Source organism: Miniopterus schreibersii (assembly GCF_964146895.1).
Source record: "Miniopterus schreibersii genome assembly, chromosome: 2".
Taxonomy (NCBI): Eukaryota; Metazoa; Chordata; class Mammalia; order Chiroptera; family Miniopteridae; genus Miniopterus; species Miniopterus schreibersii.
This window is the reverse complement of record NC_138102.1, coordinates 103007484-103035273: the sequence shown is the minus strand read 5'-3', so window position 1 is coordinate 103035273 and position 27790 is coordinate 103007484. Positions and strand designations below refer to the sequence as shown.

General features: G+C 39.1%; 1 protein-coding gene across 3 annotated transcripts in view; it reads left to right on the top strand.

The window, feature by feature from the left end:
- Positions 1–27790, top strand: part of ATP8A2 (ATPase phospholipid transporting 8A2) — a 515363-nt gene that overhangs the window by 345423 nt on the left and 142150 nt on the right. For all 3 annotated transcript variants that reach the window (XM_081130125.1, XM_081130126.1, XM_081130127.1), the window contains exons 28-30: positions 16103–16177; positions 22956–23078; positions 25245–25323. In XM_081130125.1, the coding sequence (XP_080986251.1) occupies positions 16103–16177; positions 22956–23078; positions 25245–25323 (277 nt within the window). The remainder of the gene's footprint in view (positions 1–16102; positions 16178–22955; positions 23079–25244; positions 25324–27790) is intronic.

The following is a 27790-nucleotide window of genomic DNA, read 5'->3' as shown; positions in this document are numbered from 1 at the left end:
TACTTAGAAACTGCTTCTTTCTTTGCTACCATCCCATTAAACTCATGAACACAAGCCCCATTGGCCACCAGAGCCAGTTGATCAAGCAGTGTCCCCTAGGTGGCAGCCACAGAAACCAAGGCACTATATGTAAAAACCAGGGTACCAGACATGTGGACAAGGTACATGCCAGGAGATTCCAGTGCTTGGGAACATGGCAGAGGGAGAGTGCAAAGATGGTGCCCCTCAGGTTGACACTTTAAGATAAGCACATAAGCCTCTCACAGACAGTCTGAGCACTTACCAGTGACTGCCTCTGCACTGGGCCCTGGGGTGGGTGAGTCTGCATGTGAGCCCTTTAAGAACTCTTTCAGTTCGCTATAGCCTTGTGGGTCCCCTGGATGCAACCCTCATTAACTTTCAAAGATAGATGCTTTGGGAGCTTATTTCCTGGGGGCAGGTCTTAAAATGTCGGGTGCCAGATGTAGGGTAAGAACCCTTCCTCAGGGAGAAATTCTGGTTTGTGAGTCCCTCTCAATTGTGGGTTGTGGGAAGGGGGGGAGCATATGGTGAGATTGTGTCTTAGCCTTTCATACCCACTTCAATGTGGGTTTTGCTCATTGGCCTGGTGTGTAGGAGTTGCTTAGCTAGTTTGGGGTTTTTTTCTGGTGGAAATTGTTCCATATGTAGATGTAGATTTGGTGTATCTGTAAGATGAGATGAGTTCAGGATCCTCCTACATTGCTGTCTTGAACCAAAACTGACAAGTTGGTTTTAATGTTAAATTTGCAGTGATTAGGGTCACGGGGATCAGGAAGGGATGAGTAGGTAAAAAGTGCAAGGAGTTTTTAGGGCAGTGAAAGGATTCTGCATGAAACTGGGATGATGGATACAGGACATCTTACATTTGTCAAATTCCTAGAACTGTATCATATGAAGAGTGAACCCTCGTATAAACTGTGGAGTTTAGTTAATAATAATGTAGTGCATCAATTGTAACAAATGTACTACACTAATATAAGATGTTAATAGGAGAAACTGAATGGGTCTGTGCGGGTGGTAATGGGAACTTTGTGCTTTCTGGTCATTTTTTCTGTAACCCTAAAACTATTCTAAAATGTAAAGTCTATTCATTATTTTTAAATATTGCAGTGATACATAAAGATGAAGATGGGCAGTAGCCAGTGAGTAAAAGAAGGGTTGACATTATAAATGCAGTTTGAAAGTCATCTGTATAAAGAGACTTTTGGGGCTTCAGGAGTAGATGAGCTCCTAGTAGGGGAGTGATGAAAGGGAAGACATGAAGGCCCAGCACTGATTCTCCTGGTATTCCCATATAAGGGGCTGGCTCATGACAAGGAAATGGCAAGGGCGAAAAAGGAGTGACACTAAAAATTGGAGGAGTACAAGTGTCATATCACATCACAGCAGCCAAAAGAGAGATGAATTTGAAAGGTCATTACTAATGCTCCAAAGAGGTGCGGAATAATGAGGACTTATAATGGTCATTAAACCTGATGATTAGGCGGGGAGAAATCTGTCAGAGAGAATAGTTTCACTACTGTCCTCGTTGGAGTTTGGCCATGGAGGTTAAGACTCATTTGATCTGGAAACAGAAGCTAAAAGTATAGATTTCTTTTAAGAAGTAAACAGCTTTCCTTTTAGGGAGTTGAGGAGTGGTATTTCTATTTTCTTTAATCTATGGAAGACAATCCGTTTACAGGAAGAGACTAAAGAGCCAAAATTCTGGTAGAGGCTGGACATTTGGGAGAAACGATAGAGAGAGAAATGGAATGAAGACCCTGATTCAGAAGTAGCCCTGAAACCAGAAAGGATGGGAAGATAGTTGAACAGAGCAATATATAAGGCGGTTTTACTATGCCTGTCATCAGAGATTTGGAGTTGCCAAGAATATAGGTGGAGAGATTAAAATGATATCATCTCTATCTCTTAATAAAGTAAGAGGTCAGCTTATCTGATAATTACATGGTGTTTGAGATTTTACACATGGACCAACTGTATCATGTATAAAATGAAGTTTTGAGGCATTTTCATTTGAAATCCTCCACAGTAAGGTGCTCTGAATACACTACATGGTGACATCATTTTTAATTCAAAAGATCCTATAGACATTATCACGCCCAACTCAGTCTTCTTTCAGTACTGGCATAAAGAAAGGTTACGTGGATTGCTTAAAGTCACAGGCTCTCTAGGGTCTGGGTCGGGGTTGGAGGGGAAGTCATCTCAGGCAGTCTTGTGTTAGTTCTAATTACTGCGGGTGTGGAGAACCGGAGGCGATCCGGGGATGGTAGGCAGCTGTGATAGATAGCCGGTACTGGAAGGAGAGGTGAGAGCTAAGAGCAAAGTTCTTTTTTATTGAAATATAACTAAAGTGCCATAAAACTTTCCCCTTAAAAGTATACAATTGAAGGATTTTAGTACATTCACAGACTTGTGCAACTGTCACCACTATGTGATTCTAGAACGCTTGCATCACTCTGAAAAGAAAACCCATGCCCGTCAGCAGCCACTCCACATCATGCCCCGCCACCAAGGCAGCTGGCAGCCTCCACTCTATTTTCTGTCTCTGTGGATTTGCCTGTTCTGGACATTTTGTAGAAATGAAATCATACAGTGTGTGGCATTTTGTGTCTGACTTCTTTCACTTAGCATAAAGTTTTCAAGGATTTGTTCATGTTGTAGCGTATTATTAGTACTTCATTTCTTTTTGTGGCAAAATAATACTCCATTGTATGGATCTACCACATTTTGTTTATCCCTTTGTCAGTTGATAGGCACTTACGACATTTCCACTTATTTCTATTATGAATAATACTACTGTGAACATTCATATACAAGTTTTTGTATAGGCATGTTTTCATTTCTCTTGGTGTATAACTAAAAATGGAATTGCTGAATTTCACTTACATATATATAATTACATAATTCTATCTCTCAGAGGGAGATTGGGAGAGTCAGCATCTCCTACTTTACACAGCAAAGGTACACATCTCAGAATCTCACTGTGGGGCATGCTCCACGGAACGAAAAAATCTCAGAGACACAAACCAAGGAGACAACATTTACTGGAAAAAAAAATGAAACAATAAAACCCCACACAATGGTCAGCGAGACATAGCTCCTGAGGAACTGTCCAGACAGATGCTCGGGGAGGAACAGGGAAGGCAGCTGTCCCTTGTTTCCTGTGGACGGCATTCAGGGACAGGCCCGGTTGATCCCATTCATGTTTCTCTATGAATGGGAGCTCAGAAGTGAAATGGTCATCGTGGGGATATATACTAACATGTATATTTTAGTTAAAACTTGAAGTCAGAATTTTTTTACTACTTTAACTGATTAGTTATAAATGAAGACAGGTGCCCTGGCTGGTGTTGCTCAGTTGATTGGAGCGTCATTCCTTCATACACCAAAAGGTTGTGGGTTCTATCCCCAGTCAGGCAGCATAGAGGAGGCAACCAATTGATACATGTTTCTCTCTCACATTGATATTTCTCTCTCTCTTTCTCTCTCTCTTCCTTCCCCTCTCCCAAAAAAAGAACAACAAAAACATCCCATATCCTTGGGTTTTCACATATAATGAAATATTATTAAGCCTTAAAAAGGAATGAAATTCTGATATTTGCTACAACATGGATGAACCTTGAAAACATGCTAAGAGGTATAAGGCAGACACAAAAAGGCAAATATTGCATTATTCCAGTTATATGAAATAACTAGAATAGATAAATTCATAGAGACTGAAAGTGGAAGAGTGGTTACCAGGCACGGGGGAGGGGGAATGGAGAGTTATTATTTATGGGGAACAGTTTCAGTTTAGGAAGATAAATTCTGGAGATGGATAATGGTGATGGTTTTACAACAATGTGAATGGACTTAATGCCACTGAATTGTATAATTTAATGGTTAAAATGGTACATTTTATGTTATGTATATTTTACCACAATGAAATAAATAAAAGTGTATTGAGACAATTTTTTAGATGTTTAGATATATAGTGTTTCAAATTTCTCTTAGGCTGCACAGCTGTTCACGTATTTGAAGAACACCTGTCTAGCGTCCTCCACAGTCTGAACCCAGCCCTCTCCTCTCACTTCATTTTTCTTATTCTAGCCACCTGGAAATTCACATCTGCTACAGTTATGTACAAGTTGTTCCAAATACCTTTAATGCCTCTTCTCCCCCCACTGAATTGATGAATGGAATCTGATACTTCAAGATCCAGCCCAAGTGCCTACCACCTTTGGAAAAGCTGTGGTGACTCCTAGAGACAGAACCCATGCCTCTCTCTGTTACGTTCCCAAAGAACTTTTCCATACCTCGGATTTATCCCGAGCCTGTCCCCAGCCAGACTGAATTCTTTAAGAGCGCAGTTGGTATCTGCTTCACCTTCATGACTCCTACACCTAGCACAGAGTATAATTTGAAGCAGAGTCCTAATAAATAGTTCAACAACTAAATCATAAAATAATACTTATTCTTTTTTAATAATCCCCCTTTGAGAGAGTAGACAGACCTTCCCCCCACTTTCCAGAGCAAGAAAATAAGAAGAAATGTCACACTTTGCTCAGGCTACTGGCACCGTGTGGCTGATGGGGGTTGAGAGACAGCATCAAAATTCTGCTCCCTTCTTACAACCCTGGCCTGTGGAGCCAGGCTTTAAATCTTACTGTCAGTATGTTAAGAGCATTACTTTATTGGTTATAAAACACATGTTCTCAAATATTTGCCATAGGTCCTGTCCATAAATGGAGTGATCTTATACATATTTGTGCTACCCTTTCCATAATAAACCCCCTGCCACTGCTCCAACACCAGGAGGTTGGAAACAACTGTGTCATTAATGAACGATAGCAGATCCAAACCAGTGACCTCCAGATGAAAGGCTCATTATTTCATTACTGGTCTCCAGAGCTATTTGGTCCCCCAACACTGTAGCACAGGATTTGGGCTGAAGAGTCTAAGCCTTGAACTATAAAAAATGTAAGTAGTCCTTGACACAATTTGGAGCGATTACATTCTATTGTGCCAAGAATTCCTTATTAAAAATCAATTTAATTGTGCATACACCATCTGGTCGGTATTATGGTCTTTTATGTGAGGGAAACACGATTTTGTATTTACCTGATGATCCCACAGTGTGAGCATGTGATTTTGCAGAAACAGAGGCATTTTGTAGCACTGAAAAATTAGTAATTAAGGGAACTTTAAAAGTGTTTACCAGACTTCCTTTTACTAACTTTTGTGACTTTTGCACTATAAGATTCAACCTCTTGCATCATTTGGGATTTTAACGGAAAAGAAAATGCTAAAGCAAGAAATTTATATGTGTACATTTATTTGCATGTTAAATTTCTGTTTTATATTTTTGAGATTCTAATCCCTTTCAACATAATTGAGATTGTCCTATTAGTATTCATTTGTTTTGGGTTTTTTATTCAAAGAATGGAAGGAGAGAGTTTTATTTTTATTTTCTACTGGGTTGGTTTCAGCTGTATTAGCAAAAAAACTACAATATTTTAGCTCAAAATCTTACAGGCAAATGTTTCAAACCAGAGTGATTGCATTTTGTTATGCAAAATGGGGAAGATTTTTGCAGCCAATGTGTCAAAACAGTTTATACCCTAATTTAAAAAAGGATACTTTTGCGTCCTTACATGGCATTAGAGGCTCAAGAGTTAGATCACTTCCTTAATGAGTTTTTGATCTGCTTATGTGCTTATAGTTTTGAAGTATTTTGTTGATTTTATTACAATCTTAAAATAGCAGCAGCATTGTAAGTTAGTAGCCATAAATACTGATTCGATTCTGAATTGCCTTAAAGTCAATTTTTTTTTTAAAAAAAAAAGCACTTATTTGTCATATAGGATCTACTGTTAATAACTGTAGTTTATTAAAGACCTATTTGGTACCAGTCATAATGTCGTTAATCTTCTCTTTGCCCTGATTTCATTTGTGAAATGGAGAAAATGCCTGCTTGTCCAGATTGCTATGAGGTTTAAATGAGATAATCCATTTAGAGTGGTGCGAGATTCTTGGCACACAGTAAGCATTAAATGCAGGTTCTAGCTTTTATCATCAAAAACAGCAAAGAATATGACAGTTCGGCACTGTGTGGTTTCCTTTACATTTATTCATTTAAAAAAAATGAAATTTGGAGGAATTAAGGAAGCAATGCTTATTTGTTGTAACAATAATAGAAACATATAAAGGAAAAATAATAGGAAAAAACTATAGGGACAGGTTAGCTAGCCTTCTAGACCTTCACACTTGTATAAAGATATATAGACATTTTTGCTGTGGTTTAAGAAAAAATGGATTCTATGCACATTAACCTGTAACTTTCATTTTTTGTTTGTCTTGAAAAGTGCCTAGAAGTTTTATGAATATGTGGTGTTTGCTGCTAGCATTGTACCTATCCACCTGACTCAGAGGAAACTCTCCACAGGCTTTTTTTTTTTTTTGGTATAAACCATCTTTATTTATTTATTTGTTTTTTAATTTATTGGGGTGGTATTGCTTAATAAAATTACATAGGTTTCAGGTGTACAATTCTATAATACATTATATTGTATTGTGTGTGCATCATGTGAAATCAAGTCTCCTTTCATCACCATTTATCCCCCTTTTACCGTCCTCTCCCTCCCCACCCCCCTTCCCCTCTGGTAATCACCATGCTGTTGTCTGTGTCTAAGAGTTTTTTTTGTTGTTCTTTAATTCCTTCACCTTTTTCACCCAGCCCCGAAACCCCGTCACCTCTGACAGCTGTAAGTCTGTTCTCTATGAGACTATTTCTATTTTGTTTGTTAGTTTATTTTGATCATCAGATTCCACATATGAGTGAGAGCAGATGGTATTTGTCTTTCTCTGCCTGGCTTATTTCACTTAGCGTAATACTCTCCAGGTCCATCCATGCTATTGCAAAGGGTACGATTTCCTTCTTTTTTACAGCTGAGTAGTATTCCGCTGTGTAAATGTCCCACAGCTTTTTATCCACTCATCTGCTGACGGGCATTTGGGCTGCTTCCAAATCTTAGCTTTGTTAGTGATGCTGCAATTAGCATAGGAGTTAGTGCTTTGGGATTCTTAGGATATATTCCCAGAAGTGGAATCGCTGGGTCATAAGGCAGCTCCATTTTTAATTTTTTGAGGAACCTCCATACTGCTTTCCACAGTGGCTGCCCCAGTCTGCATTCCCACCAGCAGTGTACAAGTGTTCCCTTTTCTCTCTGTCCTCAACAACACTCGTTGTTTGTTTACTTATTGATGGAGCCATTCTGACACGTGTGAGGTGATAATCTCATTGTGGTTTAAATTTACATCTGTCTGATGATTAGTGATGGTGAGAATCTTTTCATATGTCTTTTGGCCAGCTGTATGTCCTCTTTGGAGAAATGTCTATTCAGGTCCTTTGCCCATTTCTTAATTGCTTTGTTTGGTTTTTTTGGTGTTGAGTTTTATAAGTTCTTTATAAATGTTTGATATTAACCCTTTATCAGATATATCAGTGGCGAATATGTTCTCACATTCAGTGGGTCGTCTTTTCATTTTGTTGATGGTTTCCTTTGCTGTGCAAAAACTTTTTAGCTGGATGTAGTCCCATTTGTTTATTTTGTCTTTTGTTTCCCTTACCCAAGTAGATATGTCAGAAACGTATTGCTGTGAGAAATGTCCAAGATTTTACTGCCTATGTTTTCTTCTAGGATTTGTATGGTTTCACATCTAATATTTAAGTCTTCAATTCATTTTGCATTTATTCTTGTGTATGGTGTAAGAAAGTGGTCTAATTTTATTTATTTATTTATTTTTGCACATAGCTGTTCAGTTTTCCCAACAGCATTTATAGAATAGACTGTGTTTAGCCCTCTGTATGTTTTTGCCTCCTTTGTCAAATACTAACTGATATAAAGACATTGGTTTATTTCTGGGCTCTCCATTCTGTTCCATTGATCTATATGTCTTTTTTTATGCCAGTAGTAGGCTGTTTTGTTTACTATGGCCTTGTAGTATAGTTTGATGTCAGGTAGCGTGATTCCTCTTTGTTCTTCTTTCTCAAGACTGCTGTGACTATTCTATCTTTTGTGGTTCCATATAAATTTTTGGAATATTTGTTCTGGTTCTGTGTAATATGCCATTTGTACCTTGATAGGAATTGTGTTGAATGTATAGAATGCTTTGGGTAGTATGGACATTTCAATGATGTTAATTCTTTTTATCCATTAGTACAGTATATGCTTCCACTTGTATTTTCTTCAATTTCTTTCTTCAGTTTCCTATAATTTTTCAAGTACAGGTCTTTTACATCCTTGGTTGAATTTATTCCTAGGTGATGGTTGTTGTTTTTTGTGTGTGTGTGTTTTTAAGCAATTGAAAAAATTGGACTTTTTTCTTCGTTTCCCTTTCTAATAGTTCATTTTTGGTATATAAAAATGCCACTGATTACTGGATATTTATTTTGTATCCTGCTACTTCATTGAATTCATTTATCAGTTGTAGTTGTTTTTTTTGGTGGAATCTTTAGGGTTCTTTATAAACAGTATCATGTTATCTGCAAGCGAAAACAATTCTACCTCATTTCCAATTTGGATGCCTTTTATTTCTTCTTGTCTGATCACTGTGGCTGGGACTTCCAGTACTATGTTGAATGAGAGTGGTGAAAGTGGACAGCCCTGTCTTGTTCCCGATCTTAAGGAAAATGCTTGCAGTTTTTGCCCATTGAGTATGATCTTGGCTGTGAGTTTGTCATATATGGCCTTTATTACAACTCCACAGATTTGAGAGATGAAGCCCTGCCCACTCCATTTAATTCTGGCCACTCAGTCCCATAATTTATTGGACAAAAGACACTTAAGGGAGAAGTTTCTAAGGTATTTTGCTACTACTACTATTATTATTTTATCATCATTATTATTATTATTATTTCTGATAACCCCTCCTCCATAATAGCATCCCTCATTTTTTTACACACCTACATATTGGCTTACCTATTTATTTTGCCTTTTCTTTTGTCAATCTAACACTATTTTTTTGGCATACTTTTCTTCATTTACATAAATATAGATTTCACATTGTAAAAGATGTCTTTACTATTTCATAGACTTGCTACATTCACCCCCTAATAAAGAACTTTAGGGATTTTCTTCCCTGTGCTTTTTGTTTTGTTTTCTTCTGTTAACAGTGCTGCAAAACAAGATATGTTTTTATATAAAGGTGTTTTTATTGATGAGAAATGAATTTCTAGAAATTGAATTTCTAGATGAAGTACATGCTTTTTTTTAACCTAACACATATTGCCAGATCAAATTCAAAAAATATTGCAATATTTTGCCTTTTAAACAGATATAGTTAATCCCGGTTAATCAGCTCAGACCTGATGTGCAAATCAGTAGATCACGATGTTATTGCCACTTGAGCGAGAACCCATATGACTATTTAATTACTCTCTCGAGGGTGTTTTTTCACTTCAGTCCTCTGCCATGGGTCTTGAAAGAACTGCTCCTCCCATTCCCAAATGAAAAAACTTCCTAAGCATGTCAGCTGTTAGCTGAGAACCTGAGTGGCAGGCCCAGCCTGCTGAGGTTGTACAATGGCGCTGGGACCTCTAGACGGGAGTCTGTGCAATTAGCCAAGACGGTTACTGCATTTTTGGCAGTGAGGCAGCAGTTAAAGCAAAGAAGGATTTTTTTCCAAGAAGGAAAAGCTATTTAATAAGTTTGGGTCAGTTTGCTCATAACAGCACTACATTTGAGGACCAGAAACCCCAGGAGCTTGGCAAGCCGTCAGTGCTTGGCAGGTCTGTCCACCAGCTCACCGAGTCTGAGGCCGTCCAGGCAGAACCTGGCTCTCTCAGCTTTGCCTGTATTCATTTAATAGCATTCCTAGTTAACAAGAAAGTAAAGGCAGAGGAATCTTTCTCCCCCATTAATCCAGAAAAGTAAAATTTAGTGGCTATAAGCAAGCTGTTGGCCAAGTAACTGTACTTCAGAAGGGGGCTAGGCCGTCTGTTTGCATTGAGGGTTGTGTTTGGTGCAGCTTGGAAATTGTGGTCCACTAAAAATGACATTAATGTTTAGGAATTGGGCAGTGCTTTCTTTTTTGTATATGAATTAACATTTGTATATAACTAACCAGTGTGAAAGTATGATTTTATAGTGTGTCAGGGAGCCATTGTGTACCTGTCTCATGAATAAATAAAATAAAAACTAAGTACATTCATATAAATATTTAAAAATACAGTGTGTTCTCATACTTTTTTCCATTTCACCTATGGAAATCTTGCCAAAATGAAATCAAGTTTGAGTGTTTAGTTTACAATGTAAGAGAAAACCAGCTTGTGGATTTTGAAATTAGGGAATGGATTTTTTTGTTTGTTTCTTTTGGTTTTAATTTTTGTCTTTACCACACAAATATTTCCAATGAAATAAACTGGTCCGATCATCTAATAATGGATTATTTGAATGAAGATTAAAATTGAACTGGAAATGTTGAGGATGAGCTTGTTTATACTTTCTGAACAGCTGCAGCACCTGCAACTGATAAAAATTAGTACAAACATATCAAAAATGTTTGAAGAAACATGTGGCCAATCCAGTGCCAACTTGGACAGAATCAACATTGGCTGCTTATAGGAAATATTCCAACATTCAGCTAATCAAGAATGTTAATCCGAAGTGAGGATTGAAAATTTTTACATGGTTCAGAATAGCTTGGAGCAAAGGTTAATGCTGAGAAAGAGATGCTTGATTTCCTAGGATTTTTTCCCCTTGTATATTTTCAACAACTTGGGTGTTTTAGTTATGCAGAATACACTCTGTATTTAAAGTAATTTCTCATTACTAGTTTATAAAGATATATTTCTATTTTAGGAATCTAAATATGGGAAGTTTTGGATACACATTCAGTGCTCCCATGGCCTCTAAAGAGTAGGTTCTATGTGTGAGATTAGGCCAGTGGGGAAAAAGAAACAAAACTTTCTGAACCCACACATAATCATGGCTTCATGCAACCTGTCTCGTGTCATTACTTTGCTTATAACAAACATCTGTTGCAACAAGATTTCTAATAATTTTTTTATTTTATTCAGGGTTTCTTCAGAGTTGAAATTTTAGACCAGATAATTCTTTGTTGCAGGGGACTGTCCTGGACATTGTAGGATAATTAGCAGAATATTTGGCCTCTGCCCACTAAATGCCAATAATACCTTCAGAAAAGTCTCCAGACATTGTCAAGTGTCTCCTTAAAGGCAAAATGAACCCTAGTTGAGAATTACTGCTTAAAACAGTAAAACATGAATATGTTTTAAAAGTTCGTAGTAGTACAGGATGTGTAAATGAGTCTCCATTCTGCTGCATAGATCTGCTAACTAAAGTAATGAATATTAACAATTTCTTATATGTCTTCTAAAAAGTTGCCATGCATATGAGTTTATCATCTATTCTGTACATTCATGACTATTCAACATATACCTTGATATTTTTTATTTTAATAATATATCTGTGAGATTTTTATATTATTGTGCTTACAGATTTATAATACTCTTCATAACATCTGCATAATGTTTTATTGTTATGGATAAACCATAATTCATTTAACCAGCTATCAGTGTAAAAACAAGTTCTAATTTTTTATCTTTCAAATAATGCTATGATAAACACTCTTGTATTTGCATGTTGAATACTATGTAATTATAACTATAAGATATAATTTAGAGTATGTCCCTAAAAGTGGAATGGTTGCATCAAAGGAAAAGTACATTAAACATATTTGTAGACAATGACTGGGTATGAGAGTAGCTATTTCCCCAGGTTACCAAACTTTTAAATATTTGTCCATATGTTAGGTGAAAAGTGTTATCTGTGTGTATGTGTCTGTGTGCACACACATGTATATGTGTGTTTCATGAAAAATGAGACTTTTTTTTTCTGTGATCACACCGCATATGTTCTTGGCCTATTTTCCTAACAGCTTTTCAGCAGTTTTCTTTCTCATTTATAAGAACTCTTTATATAGGAAGTTAGGCATTTGTCTTCCTAGATATTACAGATGTTTGTACTATTTATTAATTTTCTTTCAACTTTATTTTTATTCTCTATGGCAATGAACTGTTTCAAATTTATTCCTGTTTTGTACAATTTCTGAGTTTCATGTCTACAGAGTCAGTTTCACACGTAAAAAACTTTTTATTTCCTCCTTATGCTTTGAGTTTTGTTTTTTTGTATTTAAATATTCAAGCCATCTATAATTAGAGTATATGAAGCAAGACCAAAATACTGTATAAATTTCTGTAAGTACCATGATAATCTTTTACATAATAAAGGGCATTTCAAACAAGTGAGGTAAAGATGGCTTATTAACCAAATGCTATTGACATAATTGCTTTATATTTGAGTACAAAATATAAAGCTGGATCCATTCTTGGTCCTTGCAAGGAACCAACAGAGGACCATTGTAGTTTAGTGAAGGAGAAGCAGTGTTGTCAGATGGTAGGCGACAACCTCATCTGTAGGGCTTTGTTAAGTCAGGGTTATGGATTTGATCTTATTTGAACAGTGTTACTTTTTCATGTTTGTTTGACATGTTTCTCTTGTACATAGCATGTATTTGGGGTTTTATTTTTTATCCATTGAGCATTTAACATTTTTTGTATTATTAATATAATGGACAAATTTGATATACTTCTATCATCACAGTTTATTTAGTAATCTTTTCAGCTTTTACTATTTCCCTGGTTTCTGTATTTTGCTAAAATTCTTATCATGCTTTATTTCCCTAAGGAGTTGTAAACATTCACTATTGGCTTCTGGTATTGCATACTGCTAGAGAGAAAGATGAAGCCAACTTGATATTGCAGGTTAATTTGTTTTTTTGCCTGAAGATATATTAAAGATTTGGCCCTGGCTGGGTGGCTCAGTTGGTTGGAGCACTGTCCCATACAACAAAGGTTGCGGATTTGGTCCCAGTCAGGGCACATGCCTAGGTTTCAGGTTCCATCCCTGCTCGGGGAGTGTTCGGGAGGCAGCCAAGCAGTGTTTCTCATGTCCATGTTTTCCTCTCCCCCCCTTCTCTCTCTAAAAATCAATGAAAACATATTTTTGGGTAGAGGATTAAGAAAAAAAATTTTGATCTTATAAAACTCATAAATATATTTATCAGGATATATATGTTGATCTGTCTGTATCTATTGTTTTGTGTCCTGAGGACAAAGGATGCCCTCTCCATTAGCTGATTAAGGTTTTAGAATATTTCGGAAATTTGCCTTCTGTTGTATCTTTGAACATGTTTTTCTCTTCTATTCGTTCTTTTTTTTTTTAAGGTACACCTTTTTGAAATATTTTAAAATCATCTTTGAAAGGTTATCAGTTTCTTTTAAAATCAGTGTTAACTTTGCCCTTCATTTAGCATTTGTTTTCACATGCCTATTCTACCCTCATAGGGTAAATCGATTGTGGATTCAGCAGTGTCAATTCTGGGTTTTATTTTCCTTCATGTAGCTTGAATCTTTTCTTATTTGTTTCCTTCTTTGATATATTACATATTTAATCTGAGCTTCTGTTCCAATGAAAGGCCACACTTTTCTTTTAAGTTCTCTAAGGATCACCAAGGGCATTCAAAATTTTCCTTTGCTCAGTGATCTGGTTCTTTCTATAGAAATTGTTTCATATGCTTTCTGTCACATTCCTGTATTTTTTCTTTGTTATTTTTTGATGATGCCTAGGGAAGAGGGCTTTAAATTTGTCTCAGAACACTTTCTCATCAATTTTTTTGTCTCTTTCACACTGGCCACCCCTCACTTTGCAGTAGTGAGCACCTCCCTCATGATCATTTCTTCTCCTTGGGCGAGTCAGAAGCCTATATGCCTGACAGCAAATGTCTGTATGTTATGGGTTTTTTGTTACATGATTTTGCATTTATTTCTTTTCAGTTTACCTCAATCAGTGTCTGCCAAGTTGATTGCCATTTATGCTCCCTACTGTACTCACCCATTCTCCTCACTTGCTTCTTGAGGTGGAGAAAGGAGACAGGCATATATGTGCACACAGGGCCCTTTAACTCAATTTGCCTGCTGTGTTCAGTCAGTCCAGGAACCAGAGCTGTGACTTGTCCCTAGCTCTAGATTCCACCCTCTAAATAAGAGTTGGTTCAGCTATTTCTTGGGTTGTTTCATGTATTTTTTGGAAATCTTTTTACTTTGTAGGTTTGGTCTGAAATTGGCATTCTCCCTTGATTTGATCTAATCTTGTCACCCTAGTTTCTCTTCTGTGTCATTTGGAGTTTTAATTAAGGCTTTCTCGTAATGTCAATAAAAGTAGTTCTTTTCTATTTTCAATTATTTTTACTATTTTCAATTGATATTAGGGAGAGGAAGGAGTAGAAATATCACTACTTTATCTTCAACATAATACAATAAATTAAATGAATTAAGCAATGAAATAGTGTTTACAAAATATTTGTCAATGGTTGCTCAGTTGTTTGAATAAGAGACTATAGATGTACAGCACAATTTTGGCAAATTATGTTAAAACCCTTGAAACAATTTACAAATATGTTGGAATTAGGTGTGGATCCAGGCTCTCACTGCACCAGAAATTTGGTTGAAGGATTATTTGCCAAGGCCTAGAGTGATAGGGAGGCAGTGCGATTCAAACTATCATTTTAGGAATGGCTAATATTAGAATAGGTGCTGTAAAAATATTTTGAGTACAGAGCACAGCACACACTTCTGATTCTTAGTGCTCCACCAGGACTTCTTCACTGAGAATAGCCAGGCCTCATGGCGACCTCTCAGGAGATAGTTGAAACGAAGAGTAAAGAGGAGCGTGCAAGGATTTTTAAAGGGCAGCAAGCTTATTTTAGATTTAGGAGGGATCCCTAGTAGGTTTTTGAACTAGGAAATGAGATGATGAAAGCTGCGCCTAAGAAAACTTCATCTGGCAATTGAATTCAGATATTCATTTGATCCCCCTGGACCTCAGTGAGTCCCTGTTTGTACCAAGTATCATACTGTGTACAGTTGCACAGGATAGGGGACAGTTCCTGTCTCAAGAAACTTAGTCTGGTGGAGTCAAGAAACTGATTTTGAAAAACCTGATTGGGGAAAGTTTCAGTAGCACAACTGATCTCAACCCAGATTACTGTGGGGCAGCTGTTCTGCGGTAACAGAGTCAGTTCTCCGCCACTGAAACCTGTGACTCTGGGATTAGCGTGAAACACTTAAAAGCCTACCCAAGGTCCCTGGAATCCCGTTGTAGCATATCAGCGTAGCTGAATTTTGAAAGCAGCATTTCGTATTTCGTATTTCTGTAGTCACTCCTTCGAGGCCGGGCCCCCGTTCCCAGCCCGCCGGCTCGCCCTGGGCCACGCGCCCTTCCCGCCTCAGGGCCCCCCCCGGGTCCCCTAGGCGGTGCGGGGTCCCCGCTCTGAAACACTTTTACTCACTTGTCAGCCATGAACCTGGCACTTTGCTCTGTAGTAGTTTCTGTGTCAGTCTTGCCTAATCAATTAGATTTATAGACTACTTGAAGACATGAATAATCGCCCACATTTTATTTATTTATACAAGCCGGCTTCCTCCGAAAGATGATTTAAGCATTTGCTTTCCTGCGGTGCGCTTTCCCCTTGGCCGCGCGGGCGGACGCTCGATTACCGAGGGTCAGCATTTTATGAGCTAAGAGCACATGTGACCAGCAGAGGAGTTCTTGTTGTTTTGTATTTACTTTTTATCTATTTGAAATTCCTGCAAAGATAAATTATATTTATCAAATCAGCTTTATCGGAAAAAAGAATGTGAAGTTGAGACTCTTCCAGTCAGTGAAAGTGTTGACACAAAACATACTAGTTATAAATTAAACATATATTGCTTTTCTATTAATATGTGCATATTATACTTAAAATCATTGTATGCCTTCAATACAGCTTTTCCTTCAAATACTCGTATTTGTCATAGTGGGAATTTAGAGTCTATGAAAGAACAACTGACGGCCCTGCGGCTTTCTATCCCTTAGCAGCTGTGTCCAGCTGGTGGCCCATGTTCCTGCTCCTTCCTCAGTGAATAGAAACATTTAGGTCAATATTGATATAAAACTTCATGAACTTTCTTCTCTTTCAGCTTTGGTTCGCCTTTGTAAATGGATTTTCTGGGCAGATTTTATTTGAACGCTGGTGCATCGGCCTGTACAACGTGGTAAGCATTCCCCGTCTCTGCCTGATAGCACACCCAGCTTCAGTGACATTCCTTTACTGTTTATGTCTGGGGAGTGTATCTGAGTCCCTCATCTGTATACATCGCAGGCAGCACAAATACATCTTTAGGGCCTTTGTTGCTGCGACACATCCTGCAGAAGCCCAAACTCTCCACACATGGTTTCAATCATAGCAGATCATTCTTGAATAACCCCATGAAATTATTAACACATATATCTTGATAATGGGCCCTTGTTACCTCCTTACTAAATGCCTATGCAACATTTTCATGTTTTTAGCTTGAGAAAAATTTCTGAACTACATCTAAACTCGTCCCACTTGGTAATTTTATTTCTGAATTCTTAAACATAGATACACAGACATACAGTATGTGATCTGCTGTTCTTTTTGTCCTTCTGAAAGCATCTGTCCTTGTGGAAGAATGTTTTCTTTCACAGTTAGTGCTAAAATAATGAATTCTGACTTCCAGCTCCTGTGGGGAATGGTAATCAGTTTATTTGCTGTTTTTTAATGATTTTTAAGTTCTTTTTATGTTATTTGACTATAATGAATGCAAAAGCTGGAAATAAATATAAGCTATAAGCTGAAATGACTAAGTAGCTGCTTGGCTCTGTGTTTCAGTGGTGGGGGGACCGAGGAGGCCATGCTAAGTGCTTTAGATGCCCAGTGGGGCGGCTTTTTGAGCTTCACTTTCACACTTATTTTGGACCCTAACTCTGACATTCTCTGCTTCCTGGGAGTTTATACTCGGAAGCGGTCAGCATAGATGGGTAAAGATGGAAGTTAGTAGACATACAATAATATACAATAATATATATTGTGGAGCCATAAATATTTACAGCTTGAATATACATTTGTGGCTGGATATTCAAGGCGTCCAAACGCTCAACCATTTTTTATTTTTTCTTTCCTTCTTCTTCTTCTTCTTTTTTTTTTAAGTAACCACTATACTTGGTGCTTGGTATAAATACTACATACAGCAGGTTGTCCCAGTCCTGTGCAGTTTTCAGGTTAAGAGTCAGATGTGTAGACTCAGATGGCACTGAGACTGAGTTTGGATCTTGAGTGTAAACAGCATTGGTCAGTAACTATGTTACCACAAAGTGCACTATCACATTTGTTGCTAATACTTAACACCCAAAAAGACAAAAGTGGCAGATGGTGAGAACAGGGCTGAATTGATGTTCATTTATCACCTGTGCTAGCAAAGCTACTCCAGCCACCTACCACATGTACAGGGACTTGAGGACCTCCCCTTGGACAGATTGTTAACTTTGCAGGACTTAAAACTGTTTTGAACAGGTTAAAGTTATACAGCCATTTAGGGGGAAATATGCTGACTGCTCCATAATGATTTAGTGCTGGAAAGGGCCAACCCCATGCCCACATATTTAGAAACCAGAGGCTGAGACCTAGGAGACTGTGATTTAGAGCTAAAGCCACAACTGAAATACACGTTGCCTGATTACATGACAAATGGATTTTAGCCCTATTTTCATGCTCAGGGTATGACAGCTGGAATCTTTTTTTAGTTGCATACAGCCCTGGGCAATTCAAATTAATTCAACAAACTCAAATTGTGTACTTACTCTTCATAAGACGCTGATAGGCTAGCTGTAGGGTGGTATCAGCCAAAATATGGTCCACAGATCAGTTGCATGAGAATAACCAGGTTTTGTTTAAAGGTGCAGGTTCCTGATCTCCAACCTGACTCAGCAGAGTTTCTCAGGGATACTGCATTTTAAACAAATTTTTCTAGCGATGGTTATGCACATTAAAGACTCACGATGACCTTTGATCACTAGGGCTGAGAATATTTTGTATCTACTTTGGTTCCCCAGCCTATAGAGAAGAGTATATTGCAGCAAAGAAGTGAATTTCAAGGTTAAACAGCCTGAAGGTGCTATGGAGTACCCAGTACAATTGTTGGAATGGTGACAGAGTGGTGACAGGGAGGGACATGGGATGTCTAGGATCTGTGAAGTGGGGTCAGAAGAGAAGGCCATTGGCCTCCAGACTCAATCATGCTGGGAGGAACAAAGCTTTCGAGAGCATGGAGGTTTGCCCACAGGCACGCGTGCACACACCGTGCAAGTCTGTTTATTTCTGAAGCAGTTGAACATGATTAAGACATTATGCCCTTACTGCTTAATACTTTATTGCACAGTTGCTAAGATCATTCTCTTAAATAATCGCAGTCTAATGACCAAAACCTGAAAATTTAACACGGATATGGTACTCTTATCTACTCCATGTTAGTCCATATTTCAATTTTACTGTTGTTGTTCCAATAATGTACTATTTGGCAATTTTTTCCATTCTAGAATCGCTTCACAAAATCCCAGTGCAAGACAGTTTGTGACAGCTGTGGCATTTGCTAGTGACTCCTCTTCAGCACTGGGTTCTTCCTTCCACGTTCATGTTCTTCAAGCAGTATTTCTCCTGCCTTCCCTTCTTTGTTCGATTCCCGAGGCGAGCTAAAGTGGTGACCACTGCTTCTGGGTGTAACTCCCAGAGCACATGAAAAAGCATTGAACTGACTTAAACACTTTCATCTTTCCAGATAATGGATGAGTGCTGTCCCGTTGGCTTCTCATTATTATCCTAGTATCTCAGATTTCTACGGCATTTTATTTCATGAGTAGAATGAGAGTAAAGAGGCCACCGGTGACAAAAACTACCATTATCAGATGGATTTCAGCTAAATTTTATCTATTTTTTAGTGAAGAGATAACTTTGTTTTTAAACTGTTTCAGAAAATTTATACTATTTAATTTTATCAAGCCAGCAGAACTTAAAGAAAACTATTAGCCAGGGTCACTTAAAAACATAAATACAAAAATTCTAAATAAAACATCAGCAAATAGAGTTCAAGAGTGTATCAAAAGAATAAAATATTTGACCAAGTAAAACTGAAATAAATTTTACAGGAGATTCAAAATTTTTAAAAATTCTAAATATCACTGTATCAACAAAAGAAAAACATGGTCCTATTCAGTAGATATGGCAAAAGTATTTGAGGCAGTTGAACTGCCATTTGCAAAATAGGAACTCTAAGCAAAATAGGAAAGAAAGAAGCCAAATAACATAATGCAGATTCTTTATAAAACAGCAGTAGCATGTTGCCGTAAATGGTAATATTCTAAAACTGTCATTTTAAATAAGAAATTAGTCAGGGATGCCTGCCATCACTATATAATTCAACATTGTTTTGGAATTTTCAGCAACTGCCAAGAAAATTAAATAACTATTGAAAATACTAGAGAAAAAAAAAGATTAACTATTTCTGTGCTTATACAGATAGGCACAAAAATAAAAAATAGCCATGTAAATATGTTCATGTATGATTGTATATCTAGAAAACCCGAAGAAACCAGTAAATACTGAAATTATCAGGGAATTTGATAAGGTGACCAGATCCATGACAAATATATAGAAATCAATAACTTTTTTTTTTTTTTTTTTAAAGGAGATGGGGAGAGAGAGATGGAAACATCAATGATGTGAGAGTCATTGATTGGCTGCCTCCCGCACACCCCCGACCGGGGACCAAACCCGCAACCCGGGCATGTGCCCTGACCGGGAATCGAACCCCGATCGCCTGGATCCTAGGTCGACGCTCAACCACTGAGCCACACCCAGCCGGGCAATAGCTTTTTTTCTATTGTAGCAACCAATAGCTTTTTTTTTCACTCCAGCAATGAGCACTTAGAAATGGAAAGGAAGTAATAATTCTTTCAAAAAAACAATTAAAATTATGCATTGCATAGGAATATTTATACTATTTATATGAAAAAACAAATTTTCATTGAATTATACAATACAATATTTGAACAAATGGAAACACATCCTATGTTCTTGTATGGGAAGACTTAGTATCATAAAAGAATCAATTCCTCTAAAATTAGTATATAAATTTTTATGTGATTCCAAATAGAGTCCCAATAGGTAACTGGGGGGAAAGAGGGAGAGTTGATATTAAAGTGTAAATGAAATTAACAACTACCTAACAATAAATATGCAAAGCATGTCCATAAAGGGCAATCATAAGGGTAGACTTATCATTGCTAAACATTAGACTATACTATAAAGCCACCGTAAGCAAATCTATGTTGACATTAACATAGAACTAGACAAATAAGCCAGAGAATCTAGAAAAAGATCCCAGTTCTAGATCTTAGGTCTATAATATGTGAGAATTTAATAAATGTCAAAGGTGGTATTTCAGTTTGGTAGGAAAGTTTGGATTAATTAGTTGTATTTTCACAACTGGTTCTTTATTTGGAATAAAAATAAAATTGGACTCCCATTTTAAACCACATAGTAAACAAATTCCAGATATATTAAGACTTAAATGTGAAAAATAAAACTGTAAGAATCCCAAAGAAACTCCTGAAAACTTCCACAACCACAATTGGACACTCAGAAGCTATTCTTGACCATATAAAAATTAAAAACTTTTATATGGCAAAAGAAACCATAAAGAAAGCCAGTAGGCAAAAAGTGCATTTGGGTGAAATTTTATTACATAAAGACAGAGTTGATATCTATTACATTCAAAGAACTCTTAGAAAAGGTGAGAAAACATGAATGGAAAAATGTACAAAGGACTTGACTAGATGTTTCCAAGTCCAAATGTTTAACAAATATATGGAAACATGTTGAAAATCACTGGTAAATTTTTTTAAAGAAAGAGTTAATATCTTTAATTTTTTCAGACTAGGGAATATTAAGTATAACATAATACCCATTACTGATAGGAAAGCAGGGGAAAGATTACCATTGGCCTTTGGGAAGGAAAAATAAATGATTGGAACCTTTTTAGAAAGCAACCAAGCAGAATCTTGTAAAATTAAAATACTCGCATATTTTTACCAAGCAACCCTACTTCTGGGAATCCATCCCATAGAAATAAAAGACAGAGTACAAATGATATAATATATTGTAGCTCTTTATTACATAATGTTTGTGACAACAGAGACCTAGAAACAAAAACGAATGCACAGTTGAAAACTTACGGTACATCTATGCCATGAATTATTATGTGAGCAGGAAAACGCTGCATTAGTGTCAGACCCAGGGGACTCAGAGGGCTCCCCATGATGTATTGTTTAGTCAGAAAAGTGTTACGAAGAAAAATGTGTATGCTGTCTTATTTCTGTAACACAAATAATGACCCTCGACAGTATGTGTGTGAGGCATGCTGTAGGCAGGGTGAGATGTCAGAGGGCTTCCTAGTTGGTAGCCAGATGGGCGGTATTAACAGTATTTCACGTATGCACCACAGTAAGGGTGGGTTTATGTGCTGAGAGTGTGCGGAGCTTCTAAGATGCTTGTTCCCAGTGCCTTCCTCTAGTCATTAAACGGAAAACTTGTGTTACTGTGAGGGAAATGCAGGCGACCACTCTTGGTCTTTTCCTCCTTGAGCCCTGCAGAGCGCTGCAACCCCAGGGCTGCTTTCCTTTCTGCTCCGTGGGGGGGGCGGGGGGCTGCCAGGTCGTGCCGGCCTGCCTCCGCCAGCACGCTGGCTGGGGAAGGCTATTGCTCAAGCTCCCCAAAGCTGGTGTGTTCAGAGTTCCCGCAGAGACACGCGTCCAGTTCCCATGGGCTTGAGTGCTCGCCAGGTTTGTGGGTGTGGACTTGCTCGGTGCTGATGTGAGTGACGCAGCCAGCTTCTGTGACCCCTGCGCCGGGGACCGCAGAGGAGAATGGCCCACAGGGCTCTCACGCCTCCGGGACTGAAATGACACGTTTATCCCAAACCTCTTCTTCGGCGCCTGGCTTTCTCTCCCTGAAACACAAATAGGGCCTGTCCCCTCTAGAGCACTGCAGGAAAAGTATAGCCTCACAAAGCACTACCTGCCCCAGACCTCGTTGTCGCAGGAGGCTGTCCTGTCACCTTCCCAGCCTTGTCTTGTACTGGGTCCTCAGCCAGCCACCATCCTGGGTGTCTTAGATGTCCCCCCCAAGTGTGCCTCGAAGCTTGTGGGGGGGTGGTGGGATGGGAACGCTGCCTTCTGCTCCCCTCCACCCCTTATGCTGCCAAATTCTGCAGGTACAGTGCCTTCCAGTTCACATGCCTCTGGCCCGAGAACGCTTTCCCGACTCCCCTCCTCGCTGCCCCCTGCCCCCTGAGTAATTTCGCGGAGCCCTGTGTGTTCTCTGTTTATTTACTTGCCTGCTGCCGGCTGCCCGTCTCCACCTCCGCGGCAGACGGAGTTCCTGGAGGTCAGGGACCTGCTTCCTTTTCTTCCTCTCCTTTGGTTTTTCTATCTCTGTAGTCCTGGGGCTTATCACAGCACCTGGACCAAAATCCATTACCAGTAAATGTCTGCCGGATGAATGAGTGAAGTACATCACGCTTCCTGGAATTTGAGCATAAAATCAGGATGGGAAGTTGTAAAACTGCCTCGGCCGGCACCACCGACAGGACACAGCGACACCTCCCAGAGCCGAGGGGCGATGCTAAACCGCCGCTCCGTGCGGAGGAAGGGAGCTGTTCGTTTAACAGGATTTCTTGGCCAGGCAAATGTTTGTGACGTTGGTTTTAGTATCCTGTGTAATCATTTTCTGCTGATTAAGTATCAGTTGAAAATGGTCTTTCGTTTTCCTTTGTTTGGAGGGTACCTGGGGAGCTGTGAATCATTGGCACTCAGGTTTGGACTTGACGGAGCTGAGCCATCGCTCCGTGGACCTGAACCGCTTGAGCTGTGTGCATCGGGAAGGCCTCTATTAATGGCTCCTTGTTCCCCACGCAGATTTTCACCGCATTACCACCCTTCACTCTGGGAATCTTCGAGAGGTCTTGCACTCAGGAGAGCATGCTCAGGTTTCCACAGCTCTACAAAATTACCCAGAACGCTGAAGGCTTCAACACAAAGGTAAACGGCGTTAACAAAATCACCGCCGGAAAGGGAGCGAGCACTGCCATCTCTCCTCCCGCTCCGGTCATATGCCTGTGAGGTAGCTAAAGCTTTAGAGAGAATTTTTTTAATTGAGTATTTTATTTTATTTTTCCCACCACCCCTTCTCCCCTCTCTGCCCTCTCCCCCCACACCCTGCCCCCCCGCCAGCACTGCACCATTGTCCATGCCCACGGGTTCTGGAGAGAGACCAGGGCCCTCCCCCCATGCAGCAAGCCCAGAGAATCAGACGCCCAATCGGAACGGAAATTGCCATGTGACACGTGGTGCTTCTTCTGGTTCTTGTTTGTCGGCATCTTCCCTCCTCCCCATGTGTGCCTCCAACACCGACATCGGTGTGGCCAGGAGCACCCGCGGCCCCGGTTCCTTTAGGATCCGCCACCAGACATGCCCCTTCCCCTTTCAGAAAGCACTGAGGCGGCTGGAGCATGCCTACCTTGCCCTCTTGCCACCCTTGCTTGTTTAATCGTTTCAAAGAAAATGTTACTTTAGCTGGTGAATAAAATTGTCCAGATGTGAACACAGAAATTAAGTCAGTCATGGGTATTTTTTTTTCAGTCTGAAAATCAGAAAATAAAAAGCATCTGGCCAAAAGGGTGCAGGCGATCTTGACAAGAGGCAAGCAGGCTCTGGGCCAGGTGTCGCGGAGATTCTGCAGTCAGGATGGCTGAGGGGTCTCACCCGCCTGCCAGTCACGGCTGAGAGTGGCAGAGCAGTTGCTGCCCCCGGCCAGAAGGGAAGAGCCTGCCCGGCTTGGCGGAAGAGGCAGATGTGAACACGCCTGCACTGCCATGTTTCTGGCGGGTTTTGCGCAGGAGGGGACTAGGAAGTTTAAACAGAGGTCCGCTGCCCAGGTCAGGTACAATACTGGATGCCGGCTGTGTACATGATTAGCTTAGGTAGCCACTGGGGTCTTAGGAAGACATTTGAAGTCCTCAGTAAGAGAACAGTGTCTGAAGACTTCACTCGAAGCCAGGTATTGCTGATAGCCTTCCATCAGAGCTGCCTTATTTGGGGGCATGTCTGAGACTGGAAAATTAAAAGGGATTCTATTGGTTCTGGTATGTTCCATACACAGGAGGCTTGATGACTAATTGTATCAGTCCTTGTTTTCTGTGATTCTATCAATGGCGAACGTGTATCACCGGCCTGTTTGTTCTGCATTATTTACATAAATCTGTTTTTTAGAGTTTGAATTCAAAGGCTGTGTAAGGTGCAAAATAAGTAGGGAATGGCCCCGTTAAAGGTAGTAGAGCTGAGAACAATCTGAGACTTATTTGAAGGCACCCTGAAGATCAGGGGAACGGGGGAAGGGAAGTACAGAGGTCAAGGGAAGAGTAAACATTTAAAATGGGAAAATCTCTTTGTCTTATAATTTTTCATTATTTTCTGTTGTCCCACCACTACCGAGGATCAAACTATATGACAATTCACAGATCAATCTATAGATCCTAAGTAAATTCTATCTGGCTGTAGTAGTTCTGTCATCTCAGTGGTTAAAAAGAAGATTGAAATGCATGTATGAAACTATAATTTAGAGGAAACTAAACTTTGCATTCTTTTGTTTGACCTTACAAGGGTTAAGATAAAGAGAATTTTTAAATATGCATGGTATTAACCAAAATTCTAAAAATTAAAAAGTTGAATGGAGGGATTTTAAGGAGTAAAACAAAAGAGAATGCTGTGTAAGAATGTACATTTTAAATGTTTTTAATGCTTTCAGAAGTCACACAGTTTCAGTCTCTTATTAACAATTTTGGCTAAATAACCTTTTTCTGGATGGTTTTGGGGCCTTTGATTCTAACATTTTGGTGTCTTTCTTAGGGTTCTAAAGAAAACAGCTCATAATTCATTTTTTCAGATGTGGATAGATTGTATATTGGTCTAAGTACATGTGTATATATATTTAGGTCTTTGTACTAAATAATAGTATCTGGAGATCATCCAGTCATTTGTGTGTAAAAAATGAGGAAATCGTTTTGTTTTGTTTAAGTTCAAGAATAATATGCTACTTCTGGAGCCGTGCAGCACACTGCCAGTGTCCTTCACAATGAGGCGCTTGTTGAGTTGCTCGGAGGTCAGAGATGCGGGCCGTTGCTGACTCCCCGGTTTGTTTTCCCGTAGGTTTTCTGGGGTCACTGCATCAACGCCTTGATCCACTCCCTCATCCTCTTCTGGTTTCCCATGAAGGCGCTGGAGCACGGTAACGGCTTCATGATTTCAACTGTCAGCAAGTAGCTTTGCAATCCCTCTGGTGCCAGTTGTTCGCAATTTTTTTCTCCAGTTCTGCAGACCGAGAGATCACAAGAACAAATCTGAGAAGAAAAACATACCTAAAATCTAATGAGAGCTAGTCTCAGGTTTATAGCTTGTAGGTTTCATCCACTCTGGCTCTGAAAACCCATTTTCTTTCCAGTTGCCTGGAGAGTTTAAATCCTAGGAATCCTAAACTTTGTTTTTAATAACTGTGTGAGTCGAGGGTCTTGAAGGAAAGCACTGTGCTCTAATGAAACGTCATGCCTCTTGTCTGTGAGTTTGAAATTTTCTGTTAATTACTTGGGCTTTCGTTTTCCAAGCTACACATACCTCAAGCACAGTAGTTCAAATCTTGGAAATTTGAATCTTAACCTAGTTTTCCAAAAGAATCTCCCCTCCTTGGCATATACTTTTCAAGCAAACTTTTAAAGTTTGTTTAAGGACTGTAACTCCTGATAGGCTGTAGTCTTCCCTATGGCTAGAAGATGTTTGAGAAAAGCCACTGACTGCATTTGTACCTTCTCAGTACATCCAGAATGCTGTCCCTTACAGAGACTTAGCTTTTAGTCTCAGGAAACAAAAATGTATCACGAGAATGCTGCTCTTTCATCCCTCTCAAATAGTAATAATTCCCCTGGGAAAAATTACTCTAAATGTTGACTAGACAAGGCCTTTGATTGTTCAGAGACCCAAAGAATATAAAATTTCCAAGCTTCTTTGTTTCTGTGTCAATGTGTTTTGTGCTTCAAACAAGTGATTCATCTTCACTGATATTAACCTATTAAATCCTGACAGACAAAATGCATGCACTACCAATTTATTATACCCTGTGACCTATTCTTTCCATTTCCTCAGACGACCTCGTCCTTCAAGGGTCCCTAACTCTTTAGATCAGAAAATAAAATTTTCTGCTCCTACCCCCACCCCCAAGGGATCATTCTAGTGTCATCATTTTTGTTTAACTCTAAAGCTTTCCTGTGATTCATCTTTACTCCTGGTGGATTTAATTTATCTTGAAATGGTTTTGTAATGGTGTTGGATCTGGTTTGTTTTAGTAGCTCTGGTGATTTGGTGGTAGCAGCAGCCATCATTTTATCAGGACCGACTGTGCTGAGCAGCAATATGTGTGATGAGCGTGAGAACAGTTTTGGCAATTTTTCTGTGATCCTCTTTGATCCCTGAGCTCAGCTTTTGTCCTTAGGAAGAGACAGTAAACAGCGTGGATTGGCCACAAGCACTACCTCCAGGCCCCCTACCTTATTATGTAGACATCACACTCTGTTTCTAAGTCCAAAGTGCTCACCTTTGGACGCTGAGAAGTTTTACAAGATGGTCATTTACTTACCTGCTTCAAAAGGAACGAATGTGCCCTATCCTGCAGTAAAGGCAGTGCCATATAGTTCACTGGATTTCATTATGTAAATCCATTCATTTGCCTCATGCTCTTTGTTTAAAAGAGAACAGCCTCCTGGCCGTTACCAATTTACCTGATGTATCACCAAGTGAATTTTAGTTTCTGCTGCCCTTATCTGCTTCCCTCAAATTTGGCAATTTGCCTGGCAGTCAGCCAAGAGGGTGATTTTTTTCTTTTTGTTATCATCATCATCATCATCATTGATGTCATCACATGATTATATTTATTAAGGCTTCAGCATAGAGGTTTTTTTCAGTTGTGTTGTAAACAATAACCTGTTGAGTGAAAGTTTAAGATGAAATAAATGGCAAGTATTGTGTATTTGGCATGGAAAAAGGAAGGCCATTGTGTTCTTGTTCATTAGTTAACTTCCTCTAACAAATTTAATGAATATTTTAGAATTAATTGCTAAATTCTCACTATTAGTGCACAGCAAAAATGATGACATCATTGCTCATCAACCTTATTGATTAATGTCCTGTGTCTAAGACACTGTGATAGACTCTAAGAATGGTAGGAATATAGATCAATGTGGGTCTTTCCTTCAAAGAGTTTGTAGCCTGATGAGGGAGATTATATTCACACATGGATAATTCCAGCACAAGAGAAAATAATCATCTCAAGTAAAATACAGATAAAGTGCTATCAGATTTCAGCAGGCTGAGAGAGAGAGAGATGCCTTTCATTTGGGATTATTAACGGCTTGTTAGGAGAGAGAACATTTAGGCTTAGCCCCGAAGTCAAGTGGGGTGGAGTTGTGTAGGAATGGAGGGAAGAGCCAGACAGAATGGGGAATTTTAGGGCAGATGTGGAAAACTGTGGGAAGTTCATCCCTTCGAGGGTGGAAGGTAATGAAAAGTTTCAGGAGGCAGGCAAAAGCTAGATTGCAGAGGGCTTTGAATGTGAAGTTAAGAAATTGGGACTTATATTTTTATGAATTGAAGAGTCAGTCTGGAATTTAGGTTAAGGAGAGTGTTATCAGAGCAGTTTGGGAAAATGA